Below are 13,489 nucleotides of genomic sequence, written 5' to 3' on the forward strand. Positions count from 1 at the left end.
TTCAGATCAGCGAGGATGCGGTGCGCCAGGTCTTCCGGAAGCAGAAAAGGAAAAAAGCACCAGGCCCAGATTGTGTTACACCAGCCTGTCTGAAATCCTGTGCTGACCAGCTGGCCCCCATCTTCACACAGATCTTCAACAGATCGCTGGAGCTTTGTGAAGTCCCTTCATGCCTCAAACGTTCCACCATCATCCCCATCCCTAAGAAACCCAAAATTACAGGACTAAATGACTACAGGCCTGTGGCTCTAACGTCTGTAGTCATGAAGTCATTTGAAAAACTGGTGCTGGCCCACCTGAAGGACATCACTGGACCCTTGCTGGATCCTCTTCAGTTTGCCTACAGAGCAAACAGGTCTGTGGACGATGCAGTAAACATTGGACTGCATTATGTTCTGCAACACCTAGACAGACCGGGGACTTATGTGAGGATCCTGTTTGTGGACTTCAGCTCGGCCTTCAACACGATCATCCCAAACCTCCTCCTGCCCAAACTAAATCAGCTCTCCGTGCCCACCTCCGTCTGTCAGTGGATCAACAGCTTCCTGACAGACAGGCAGCAGCTAGTGAGGCTGGGAAAATACACATCCAGCACCCGTACAATCAGCACCGGAGCTCCCCAGGGCTGCGTTCTCTCCCCACTGCTCTTCTCCCTGTACACCAACGATTGCACGTCTAAGGACCCCTCTGTCAAGCTCCTGAAGTTTGCAGATGACACCACACTCATCGGCCTCATTCAGGACGGTGACGAGTCTGCTTACAGACAGGAGGTAAAAGAGCTGGCTGTCTGGTGCAGTCTCAACAACCTGGAGCTTAACACCCTCAAAACAGTGGAGATGATCGTGGACTTCAGGAGAAACCCCCCTGCACTCCCCCCACTCACCATCATGAACAGCCCTGTGACTGCAGTGGAGTCATTCAGGTTCCTGGGAACCACCATCTCTCAGGACCTGAAGTGGGACATTCACATTGACTCCATCGTAAAAAAGGCCCAGCAGAGGTTGTACTTTCTCCGCCAGCTGAGGAAGTTTAACCTGCCACAGGAGCTGCTGAAACAGTTCTACTCCACCATCATTGAATCCATCCTCTGCACTTCAGTAACTGTCTGGTTCAGCTCAGCTTCTAAATCTGACCTCAGAAGACTACAGAGGGTAGTCCGGACTGCTGAGCGAATCATCGGTTCAACTCTCCCATCTATTCAAGAACTGTACTTATCCAGAGTGAGAAAAAGGGCTGTCAAAATCACTCTGGACCCCTCACATCCAGCACACTCCCTCTTTGAACTGTTGCCATCTGGTCGACGCTACAGAGCACTGAGCACTAGAACGACCAGACACAGGACCAGTTTCTTCCCTCAGGCAATTCATCTTATGAACAGCTGACAATAATGGCGAACACACTACACTTTATATTTATATACACACACACTTTATTTATCTAACACACATACTTAGTATACACTTAAATTTTGCACACAATATATATGTACATACATAACTTCACTTTGTAATATACCTGCCTACAATTGTCATTTGTATATTGTCATTCACTGTCTACATATTTGTATTTTTTATTCTTTTATTATGTGTTTTATGTTCTGTCGCTGTCATTCTGTTGTACTGCGGAGCTTCTGTCACGAAAACAAATTCCTCGTATGTGTAAACATACCTGGCAATAAAGCTCATTCTGATTCTGATTCTGATTCTGAAAGAAAGAATCCCATCATTCTGGAAAAGGCTTCTGCCAAGTTCCAGAAATAATGAATGACAGGCCATGAGGAATCTTTTTCATCACTGAAATTAAAGATTTTAAGAGCACTCAATAATTCAGAGTTCAGCTCATCAGGCAGCACATGATGATTTCGCCTCTTGGCCCACACGTCAATTATGCCTTGTGTGCCGCCGGCTTGCGTCTTTTGTTTTTCGATGCCTCTCTGGTTTCATTTGATAAATAATTTCTCTTGCCAGGCCGGCATTGTTGTGTCCTGCCTAACGCTAGGCAGTGACAGAGAGAAAGCAAAACACTGTTTGCACTGCTGGCTCTGATGTGCATCCAGAGAAGGGAAACAGAGCAACAGCTGAAGAAACGTTGCGAGACGACAAATGCGAGGTGCTTAGACCGCCAACCATCTGCTCGCCGCACTGCAAACTTCTGCTTCTGTACTTTGGAGGCATCCCGTTAGCACCTAACAGCATTAGGAAGGAAATGAAAATGAGAGGATGAAGGTGCTGGAGAGTGCGTATGGGCGGCTCCCCCAAGCGCAGCAGCACGTTGGTAGGCCAGGCGCCAGGCAGACCTGTTGGAAGCGGGTGAAAGGCGGCACACACAGAGGTGATTATGTGCAGCCATCTGTCAGGCGTGAAGGCTGCCGCACAGCGTGGCTAATCAGCCCTGGCAGCATGATGGATGAGCCATGGCACATGCCAAAGAGCCGCTGCTTCCACTGCTACTGCTGCTGGCACAGCTCAGAGCTGGCCAAACTTACTCACTTTTGTTTTGTGCCTTCTCTCCTTCCCTTTGTCCTGTTTTTCCTTCCTCTCAATCTGTGTGTCACTCCATTAACCCCAACTCCTCTTTGTTTTTGTTTTTTCGCTCTATCTCTGACAGAGTGCTGCTACGAGTCCGCATGCTCTACTATCTGCGACAAGAAGTCATCGGAGACCATGCAGACAGAATCCTGGAGGGAACCGATTCAAGGTTGGCATCTCTCTCCATTCCCTTCCACCGAATCCTGCCTGCTGTTATCTCTCCTCTCCCTCCATCACCTTCTCCTCCTCCTCCTCCTCCTCCTCCCCCTTTCTGACTGCACCCCCACCCAGATGTGCATGCATTTATAATGTGTAAACGTGCTCGCCATGTTGATGCCCTCAAGGACTCAACTGAAGATCTAATGACTGCGAGGGGCTCGCGTGTGCACACCAGTGCACAGGGTGAGATAAGCGAGTGGCTCAGATCTCTGGCCATAATCAGGTTGGCCCGGAATAAACAAGATGAGAAATGGACCTAAATGAGATGTGGCTTGTTAATGCTTGCGTTTCCTACCAGATGTCTGCAGATAGACATTAATGCCGCTCTCATTCGATTATGTGAAGCTGTGGCCATCTCCTGGTTTTAATCACTCTTTCCTCTGTTTTTCTTTCGCTAATAGCGAGTTGGATATCTGGATCCCACAACCCTTTCATGCTGACGTCCCCACTGATTGGTGGGATCTCGATGCGGACAAGTCCCTCCTAATCGGTGTCTTTAAGCATGGTAAGCTCCGCCTCCTCACATCTGACACTCTCTGATTGGTGCCTTTGGGGTGACAGGCGACAATAATTGCTAATGTTGACCTATTGTAATATTGCCTAGAGATTAATATTTTCCGAATGACTGATCCTGTGCTATATGGAGGGTGGATGGGAAAATGAATGGGGAAAAGAGTCGAGATCTAATCCATCAACAGGCAACAGGCACCTCTCAGCACATTTTATTAATATTGACCTGCAGTGTTAAGAAGTGCTTTGGGAGAACCTGCTAAATTCCCAGTTTGGGACATGATTGTTTTCTTTTGTGAAGCTGCGTAGCTGTCCCAATTTATCTTTTGGGGAAAAGGTGGCCAAAAGCAGTATTAAACAGAGATGGAAAGGGGTTTCCCAGCTGCTGACTTTTGATTGAATTAAGTATAGTAATAGCCGCTTTATTAAATAATGTCTGCTGCTCTTGCCACCGATATAAATCTTGGCGAGGGGCTTTTATGCTTCTCTCAGATTGGTCTTTTTCATGAATGTGTGTACAGAGAGCTCTCTCTCTGGTCTCCCCCGGTGCGCTGTGCTGCCTCGTTAACTCAGCTGGCCTCCATACATGCACACACACACACACACACACACACACACACACACAGGAGCATGTGTATATAACACAGGCAGCCTGTTCTTAATCATAATCCCAATTCAGTAGGGAGGTCTGGGGAGGAAACGGGGAGAGGGGAGGTGGCAGGCCTGGACTGTAGAGGAAAGAGTGATGGCCTATAAACCCCCTCATGATTACAGTTTGGCTCGGGGCGCGGCAGCAGTTAGGAACAATGTGTCACCGCATAAATCCTAATTGAAATGTGATGTTGTAGTGGTGAAGGGGTGCTCGAGTCCCGTCTGATCTGCGGCTCAGCTGAAGTGGGTCCAGCCTGTCAATCGCCTCCCCTGTTGTGCTCTGTGGGGATCCGCAGGCTCGAATCTGTTCTGCTTGGACAGTTCAACGGGCATTTTTTTTTCTTTGGTTTGATTTAGTCTTCTGGTAGTTTTTGAAAGCATTTCACTTTGTATTAAGATGTTGATTTAGTTTAGTTTTTAGTTTTTTTTCACAGTGTTAAGGATCTTTATCTTTTGGTAGCGTTTTAAAGGGGTTTGATTACATGTTTATTGTGGCACACCTCTCACAACTGACATTTTATTGAAACAATACATTTTCTTCAACTTAATTTTAAGCTACATTTGACACGCCAGTAATACTACTTCGTGCTTTCACAACACCAGCGGAAATAATAGCTCGCCAGCCCACAGCCCAGCCTGTAATTATGCATATTTGATGTTCACCGCTGCTCTCTTTTCTTCCGCTAGGCTATGAGAAGTATAACTCGATGTGTGCTGACCCCACCCTGTGTTTCCTGGAGAGGGTGGGCATGCCTGATGCCAAGGCCATCGCTGCCGAGCAGAGGGGAGCGGACATGATGGCAGATGGTGTCGAGGGGTAAGTTTGGCCCAAAATCATAGCCCCAGCAAGAGGGACTCCTCCTGCTCTTTCTTTCTCTGGCTCTCTCCCTCTTTCTTAATGCCTCACCCGCTTTTCTTTTGTTTCTTTTTATTTTCTCTCTCACACTAAAAACCTTTCTCTTTTTCCCAATAGAGAGGATGAGGATCCAGAGTACAAGCCGTTAAGGATGCCGTTCAAAGACGATCTGAATGTGAGTTTTGAAATATATTTGTCTATTAGTAGACTATCTAAAATCAGCATTGGTAATAGATTGGCTTATGTAACATTTTCTTTGTTTGCAGGATTTTACAAACTCTCCTCTGGATGATAAAGACGAAGGGATGGATGGTGAGACTGGAGAAGGTATTTATTTCCCCAGCACACAGGTGTTTGGGTTAGGGTTACTTCACTGCTCATCACTGCTGTCTGTTTGTCCACTCTTAGTGCCTAAGCACGGTGAGAATGGGAAAGCAGGCAATCTATACTGGCCACCAGCCTCTGCCCTTACAGCCCGATTGCGCCGCCTCATCACGGCCTATCAGCGCACTCACAAGCGTGAGCAACTAAGGCAGGAAGCCATGACCAAACCTGATCGGCGCCGAGGCCGCCCGCGTGATGACATCCTTGCAATGGTAACAGAGGCAGGAGCTTATGCTCCAGATGGAGCCATGGCTTTCATGGTTGAAGGAGGGCCCTTTATGGCCAAGGGATCACCTTTCATCCCCGACAGCGCTGCCTTGCTGGCTGATGGAGCAGCTTATTTTAAAGAGCGTCGGCAGAGGTGAGTTACATCTAGATCTTCCATTAAAAAAAAAAAAAAACCTTTCTCCTTTTGTCACACATCACCTCATTTCCATTTACCAACATCTGTTTGCCAGATGGACAAGGCGTGAAGAGGCCGATTTCTACCGTGTGGTGTCCACATTCGGTGTGGTTTATGACGTGCACAGACAGTGCTTTGACTGGTCCCAGTTCCGTGCTTTTGCTCGTCTAGACAAGAAGACGGATGAAAGCCTGGAAAAATATTACTACTCTTTTGTGGCCATGTGCAAGCGGGTGTGTCGGATGCAGGTCAAAACTTCAGCAGAAACAGGTAAATTCAGTCTTTTTAAAACGGGAGAAAGAAAGAGTAAAAGCAGCATGCAAAATATATTAGAACTTTTATATTCGCTTAGATATCGATTCTTAATTCTGAACATTGTAATATTGTGAAGCTTAAATAGATTTGCAATTAGCATAAAAAAAAAAATATTCATAGATGGATAGTATAAACAATTTTTACTTATTGATGTTGCGTTTAAAATAAATCTTCTCATTTTGGATTATGCAACTGCCCATCATCTATCTTCTTACAGAACTGCCAGACCCCACCCTCATCATTGACCCCATTACAGAAGAGCGGGCTTCACGGACGCTCTACCGTATCAAGCTGCTGCGGCAGATCAGGGAGCAGGTGTTGCCGCACCCTCTGCTGGATGAGAGGTTGAGTCTGTGCCAACCAAGCCCCGACCTCCCAGCCTGGTGGGAGCCTGGTCGTCATGACCGAGACCTCTTACGAGGAGCCGCAAAGCATGGTGTCAGCCGCACTGACTACCACATCCTCAATGACCCGGAGTTCAGCTTCTTGGAGGCCCATCGGAAGTTCACACAAAACAAGGGTGCAGAACTGTCCATCGTGTCTGATCCTCTTACACCTCTGAACCTGCTCAAAGATGAGGAGGTGAAAGAAGAGCAGGGAGATGTGTTGGTGCCCAAAGTGGAGAATGGTGACATAGAGGAGGTCAAAGAAGAAAAACCTCAAGCCCTCTCTCCTAAATATGAAGTGAAGAAAGAAGAGGAAGCAAATGATTTGGGTCTTAATTGCGACCCTAAAGAGGAAATGATGGTAGTGGAGGAGAAAGATGATGTAATAGAGGTTAAACCCAAAGTAGAGGATGGTTGTCCTGTGGATTGTATGGCTGATGAGAAGCCCATGAATCAGGAGCCCACTACCTGTGAGGAGAAAAAAGCCCAGGATGAAGAAGAGCCACCATCAACCACTGAGACTGATCTTTTTACTGGCAAAACCTCTAAAGAAGATGAGGAAGAAAAGATGGACGAGGATGACAAATCAGAAAAATCTTCACAAGCTGAAGGTGAATATTAGGCATTGTTTGGTTATTAGGTTTGGGGCGATGTCTACAGTGAAACACCTCCACGTGCAGTGCAGTCTTTGTGACCACTCGCAGGGTTTGTGTAAAACAGCGCAGGTTAAGATGATTGCTGATTCAAAGCAAGTAGGTGATACTGCACTTGTGTCGAGCTTGTCCATCTATTTAATCTAATTTCATTTAAATGATTTTGAATCTTGTTGTTTTTTTTAGTTTGTGTAAAGCATCTAGACCATAATTTGTTTGCCGTTTTTGCACAATGTGGGGAGTCATGGGGAATCACGATCCCAGCTCAACATCTTGATGTCTGTCAGCAATCAGCCCAACCCTATTTGATATTTTATTTCCTTTGCCACTGAATTTGTGTCTCCATCAGAAACATGGGCAAAACTTTTTTTGTGATCCAAAAACAAATCAAAACAAATCAAAGCTTTTTTTTTTTACTTGAAATTGCTACTTAATCTAGGATTAGGCTAAATCCACTCCATCCTCTTTCATTTTATTTTGCTGGAGCACCTTTAATTAGCTTCAAATTCCCAATAAAATATCTAAAAATGGCTGCCACCAAATATAACTGCAGAAATTGTTTTCATAAGTTTCTTCTCATATACACACATACACTCCCTATATATATTGCATTGGTTGTACAAATTATCCTGCCCCAAATTTTCTCCACTCGTTGAGCCAGTGTCACTTTGTTGGCTGGTCAGAATGCTCAAAATTTAATATTTTGAAAGTGTTTATTTTGGAGGGGAAAATCTATTAATTTTCAGCAGTTTACTATTGATATTATGATGGAATATAAAGAAAATACACGCTTGACATTTTCAAAATACTGTATTTGGCAAAAGAAACCCCTTCATATTTTGAGTTGAGAAACATTATTTCAGTCAAGCCTGTATTAAAAGATCATTTTTATTTGCAGCTGGAGCAGCCTCTGACAGAAAGAATTTCGATGAGGAGAGTAACGCCTCCTTGAGCACAGCCCGGGATGAGACCAGGGACTGTTTCAGCATTGATGACGTTGAGCCGTCAGCCTCTCAGATGTTCGGTGAACGCTCACTGTTCTCCTTCTGGCCCAAGGTTAGTTAAATCATTTTTCCCACTTAATTCACAATTTCCTTTCCTTTTTTTTGTCAAATCAATTTACATTTTACAGATTAACTTTCAGATTCTATATCCTTTTCCCCCCTCCTCTAGCAAGTAGTAATCTAGCTTGCCACAAAAGTGATTTAAAGATAAATGAAGCCAAGCCCAATGCTTTGAGGAAAACATGTTGATGTAATGCAGAGTGAAAAGTCTGTACTTGTAGTTTCAGAGCTTCCTCCTTTAATCGAGCAAATATACACTATAAGATCCTTGGGACATGAAAACAGAGCTGAATTGGAGAAAATGAGATGCCCTTTGAGTACCCTCTAGTTCATTATGTATGCATCCACGCGCACACACTCACTCACACTTGTGCTGCCCTTCTGTGTTTGTACTTTAGGACAGGGTAATGATCAATCGTATGGACAACATCTGTGAAGCGGTCATGAAGGGCAAGTGGCCTTCCAACAAGAGGCATTTCTTTGACTTCCCAGGCCTGTTGCCTGGCTACGGCTCCATGGCAACGGACAGCCCCCTGCAGAGGCGGAGTCTTGGTGATCTCTCAGTGGTGGGTCAAACCAGCTATAGTGGCAGTGAGGACCTCACCATGTCACCACAGGTCAACAAGGCAAGTCCCGCCTCTAACCCAGCCTGCTTCACTCACCATGGGTCCTATGCACCAGTTGTCTTTTAAGTAGTTTGACATTATAAAATGGATTTTAATAGTTATGTTTATTAAACTTCTCTCATTGTTGTTTGTTAATGTTATCTCATCATTAAAACCCTCTCATTGTTCTTGTCCAGGACGATGCTTTGAGTCTGTCAGTACCTCGGCAGCGCAGACGCAGGAGGAGGAAGGTGGAGATTGAGGCTGAGCGTGCTGCTAAGCGCAGGAACCTGATGGAGATGGTTGCTCACTTACGAGAGTCCCATGCTACAGAAGACCAAGCACAGGCCATAGACCTAACCAATGCCCTGCATGGTGTGTCCACCTCTTCCTCTGCCTTCCCTGGAGCAATGGCCTCCTCTGCAGCCCTGAAAGCACAGATGGAGCTGCTGCAAGCAGGTGCTTCCTCTAGACCAAGAGCCAATGGCTCTCTACTTGACACTGAACTCCCCAACCGGAGAAAGAGAGGTCGCAGGAAAAATGTGGAGGGGTTGGACCTCCTCTTTATGGGGAACCAGAGAGGACCGCTCAATACGGTACGAATCCTTTCAGGATGTGATGCCATTTTCATTTGGCTCATTGCCATGATATATTTATTTACCTTTTAAACACATAAACTCTTAATTTTCTCATTTTCTGTTTGTTTGCATCTATAGGACAATTCAGATGGGACCAAAGCTTTTGTGGATGGGCGGGCACATAGACCCATGTCATCTCCTGCACATAAGGCCCCTGTTGAGGGCCTAGAAGAGGGAAGCCATCTTACAGGAGAAGATGGACCCAGCACTAAGGACCTACGGGAGTGGCTGAGACAGCACCCCACTTACACTATGGATATGCCTGGATACGAACCAGTGAGTGCAGTTCTTTGTGCCTACCCTGTTGGCTGATGTGGGAATGTCCTGTCATTTTATCTTATGGAGTTCTCTTGTTTTTGTTCTCAGAAGAATGAGGACCTTCTCTCTCAGTTTGCCAAGCCCAAACAGAAAAGACACAGATGCCGGAATCCAAACAAGATCGACATTAATACGCTGACTGGAGAGGAGAGAGTCCCTGTTGTTAACATTAGGAATGGAAGAAAGGCAAGTATTAATGTTTATGAATGGAATCAGTTTATTCCCCACAAAATAATCTTTACACTCGCTGTAACATTTGTAATTTGTATATCTACAGATGGGAGGAGCCATGGCCCCCCCGATGAAGGATTTACCCCGCTGGCTGGTTGAAAATCCAGAATTTGCCATCGCCCCTGACTGGACGGATATTGTGAAGCATTCGGTGCGTCTTTTATTTGAAGTTTGAGTGAATTTAAGATCAATTGAGCCACTATTTGGTCATTTAAACTCTTTGTAATTGGCATGTATCAAAGTGGTTATTGCATTGTTTTGTGAAGTGTGCATTTTTATCTAGCATGATCGCGTGTTCTCTGCTTGATGGTTGGTCTGTGTGAATTTAATTCTTTAAACTCGTGATTTAAAATTATGCTGAGATTTTAAACATTTGCCCACTGTCATATTCATATAATTTTCCCTGTGTGCTGCATGTAAAATGAGTGTTACCCTGGCTTTATCTGAAAAATGGTTCCCAATGCACACAAACTTCCCAGAATACTGAGTGCCCTTTTGGTTACAGTGTTTACTTCCTTTTTAATTATATTTTTATTAAATATTTATTTAAGAAAATTACTTTGTCATCTAAAGTATAAGTATTTATTTGACAAATTTTTGAATCAATTGTCAAATGATTTCAAATTTCTTAAATATAAAACTATATAATATTGGCTTTATAACAGCCCCCCTGCTTTCCAAGATATTGCAATCGGCTGTGCAAAAAACAATATCAGTGGACCACTAACATTGAGGAGCGTAACAGTTTTAAACTTTCAATAAAAAACATTGAGCAGCAAATTCGCATATTAATTTCTGAATGATAATGTGACTCAATACTGACTGAAGATTTCTCATCACAGAAATAAATTAGATTTTGAATTTTTTTTTTATAAAATACATTTTAAATTGTAGTATTTGACGATTGCTGTTTTTATACTCCTGACTTCTCATTGTTATTGTTGATATACTTAAATAGTTTTCTTTTTGTTTCCAGGGCTTTCTCCCAGAGTCCATGTTTGACCGTCTTCTGACTGGGCCAGTAGTCCGAGAGGAGGGTGTGCGCCGTAGAGGCAGGCGACCCAAATCTGACATGGCCAAGGCGACAGCAGCAGCCTCCGCAGCGGCTTCCACGTCCGGTGTTAATCCTTTGCTGATGAGTGGGCTGTTTGGCAATATGGACCTGACCAGTCTGCAGGGCCTGCAGAACCTCCAGAGCCTCCAGCTGGCTGCTGGCCTCATGGGCTTTCCCCCTGCTCTCGGAGGGGGAGCAGACGCCAAGCACGCTGCAACCATGCTGCCTCTCATGCTTCCTGGCATGGGTGGCCTCCCCAGCATGTTCAGCCTGGGGAGTCTGTTTGGAGGAAGCCTGGCTGCTGCTGCAACTGCCACCAGTGGTGCATCTGGCACAGAACAGGCCGAATCTGAGGAGGGTCCCAAGCCGAAGACTGATGAGGAAACCAAGGATGAAGGAGATGAGAAAGAGAAGGAAGCAGAGAAATCGAATGAGACTGAGTCTGCTGAGACAACTGGTGATGCTGCTGCCGCCACCGCTGGCATGTCCACCAACCCGCTGGCCTTCAACCCTTTCCTGCTGTCCACCATGGCCCCAGGCCTCTTCTACCCATCCATGTTCTTACCCCCCAGCCTTAGCGGTCTGGGCATTCCAGGCTTCCCCCAAGCTTATCTAGCTGACCTCCGGAGTGCTGTGTCTGGGGCCTTGGGGGCCACAGGTGAGGATAAGGATTCCGGTAAGGGGCCCCGCACAAATCAGGACCAGAACGCCTCCACGGCTGACTTGGAAACTGCTGACAACACACTTGAAGACAGTGACTCTGAGGAGAGCCAGAACAAGACTGCGGATTCATCGGTACTAGATGATGACCTGGCAGGGCCGACCGAGGAAGTGGACTCCATGGAGGGTGGAATGGATGATGAGGACGATGATGATGAGGAGGAGGAGGATGATGACCCTGCTGATGAGGATGACAAGAGTGACTAAAAAACTGAATCGGGCCTTCTAACATTTCCCCAGTGCTGAGGAGACGGACTGAACTCTGACAGAATGGTTAGTCCAGTTGTTTACATGGCAACTCTATATCCAAAACACTTTGGTCGTTTGGTTTTTGTTGACCGGTAACGTTAAGAGGAAATCAAATAAGCTGTCTCTGTAACCATTAGCATAGCCAGGGATGACGTGAACAGTTGTGTGGATGTCAAAAGGGTGTTATTTTTTCCTCCCTGTATTTTTCCCTTTTTTTTTTAAAAAAGTCTTTGGCACTGTGTGAGTGCCTTCTAGATGAGATGGAAATTTCCTGAAATATTATAGGAATTAATCGTTCCGATAGTGCTATGCTGCTCTCTACTTATTGTAATATTATTTTGTTTGGTTTTTTTTTTACATTTTTTTCCTCTCTCTCTCTCTCTCTCTCTCTCTCTCTCTCTCTCTCTCTCTCTCTCTCTCTACTGTTGATATTGTAACAATGAGTAGCATCTTGTAAAATTCAGTAATGTACAAATGAACGGCATTAAGACACTCTCCGCTGCTGAGGAAGAATCGTGGTGTTGGTTGTACTGTTCTGCTGAGGAGCAGGCGAAGTTCTCACATATCATAGCCTACACTCGGACTGTTCCCAGTCTCTCACACTGACAATCCAAACGGGTGAGTGAGGAGACCTCTCGACCTGTGGAGACAGCAATAACGACGGCAGCTTTTGAATGTTCAGTTTTACTCTTTTGACTAAACACCAGAAAGTGTGAAAAAGCGACATGAAATTACTGCAGTCAAATTGTCTCGTTGTATCCATGTTAATGCACTGGTGTAAGAATAAAATCAGGTACCTTTATCTATTTGAATGGACTTTTGTTACTTTAGCCACAAAGCTGAACAGCATTACCTCAAATCTAACTAGCCTTGAAGTTTACAGACATAAATGTTGTAAATGTATTTTCTTTTGTGTTTTTTTTTTTTTTTCTTTTTCGGAAACCATCATGTATGATGAACTGTACATTTCTGCCAACTGTAGTAATGATGCTTTTAATAAAAGTGACTCACAATATTCGCCTAGGAAACCAAAACCGTGTTTGTGTAGCTCTGTGGGGATGTCAAACAGCATCCTCTGACGACAACAAAGCTTTTATACCATCTAACAGAATAAATCGTTCATTCACTTCAAATTAGATTTATCTAAAATAGAGGATTTTTTTTTTTAATCATCAGCACCAAATATGTGTAGTTAGAGCAATGTTGATTTTAGGTGCGAGGTATTTGCATTGAACTGTTTCAATTGTGGAAATCAATTTAAAATATTCAATATTTACTTTTTTATTTTAATTTGTTTATGCCTCATTCTGTAGCACTACATGACCTGGTTGCCAGGGAAAGAGGCGCTGCGACAGGCCTGTTTACTCTAGCCATCATAAACGCCATCAGTCCTGTGGAGCGACTGACATAACGCGCTCCGACAGGACGAGAGGACATGGCAGGGGCTCTCTGTCCGCTCCAGTAGCCAGCCATTATGATCCTAACGCCTGGAACAAAGCTTTTCTTTCCCCTCTCTCGATAGACATCTTTCATAATTGCACTTTCCGATGAAGTGGCTCGTGAAATCCATAGGTCTCGTGTGCACCCAGCATGCTGCTCTTGGCAGGAGTTTGCGTCTGAGGGTTGGAAAGGAAGTTCTTGTGCACAGAGTTGTCAAAATGATGTCATTTATTGTTGCAGTGGAAGTGTTAATGTACGTTAATTG

General features: G+C 44.8%; 1 protein-coding gene across 2 annotated transcripts in view; it reads left to right on the forward strand.

Annotated features, from left to right (window-relative positions):
- chd7 (chromodomain helicase DNA binding protein 7) overlaps positions 1-12,818 on the forward strand; it is a 61,794-nt gene extending 48,976 nt beyond the window's left edge. The window contains exons 24-38 of one of the 2 annotated variants that reach the window (XM_052615631.1): positions 2,608-2,697; positions 3,149-3,252; positions 4,596-4,725; positions 4,882-4,939; positions 5,031-5,091; positions 5,173-5,509; positions 5,607-5,821; positions 6,084-6,863; positions 7,804-7,961; positions 8,368-8,595; positions 8,772-9,170; positions 9,291-9,488; positions 9,579-9,716; positions 9,808-9,912; positions 10,738-12,818. In XM_052615631.1, the coding sequence (XP_052471591.1) occupies positions 2,608-2,697; positions 3,149-3,252; positions 4,596-4,725; positions 4,882-4,939; positions 5,031-5,091; positions 5,173-5,509; positions 5,607-5,821; positions 6,084-6,863; positions 7,804-7,961; positions 8,368-8,595; positions 8,772-9,170; positions 9,291-9,488; positions 9,579-9,716; positions 9,808-9,912; positions 10,738-11,742 (4,006 nt within the window). In that variant the 3' untranslated portion in view covers positions 11,743-12,818. The remainder of the gene's footprint in view (positions 1-2,607; positions 2,698-3,148; positions 3,253-4,595; positions 4,726-4,881; positions 4,940-5,030; positions 5,092-5,172; positions 5,510-5,606; positions 5,822-6,083; positions 6,864-7,803; positions 7,962-8,367; positions 8,596-8,771; positions 9,171-9,290; positions 9,489-9,578; positions 9,717-9,807; positions 9,913-10,737) is intronic. The other variant, XM_052615639.1, reaches the window with a different exon arrangement.
- Positions 12,819-13,489: the final 671 nt, after the last annotated feature.

Source organism: Carassius gibelio, chromosome A2 (assembly GCF_023724105.1).
Source record: "Carassius gibelio isolate Cgi1373 ecotype wild population from Czech Republic chromosome A2, carGib1.2-hapl.c, whole genome shotgun sequence".
Lineage (NCBI taxonomy): Eukaryota > Metazoa > Chordata > Actinopteri > Cypriniformes > Cyprinidae > Carassius > Carassius gibelio.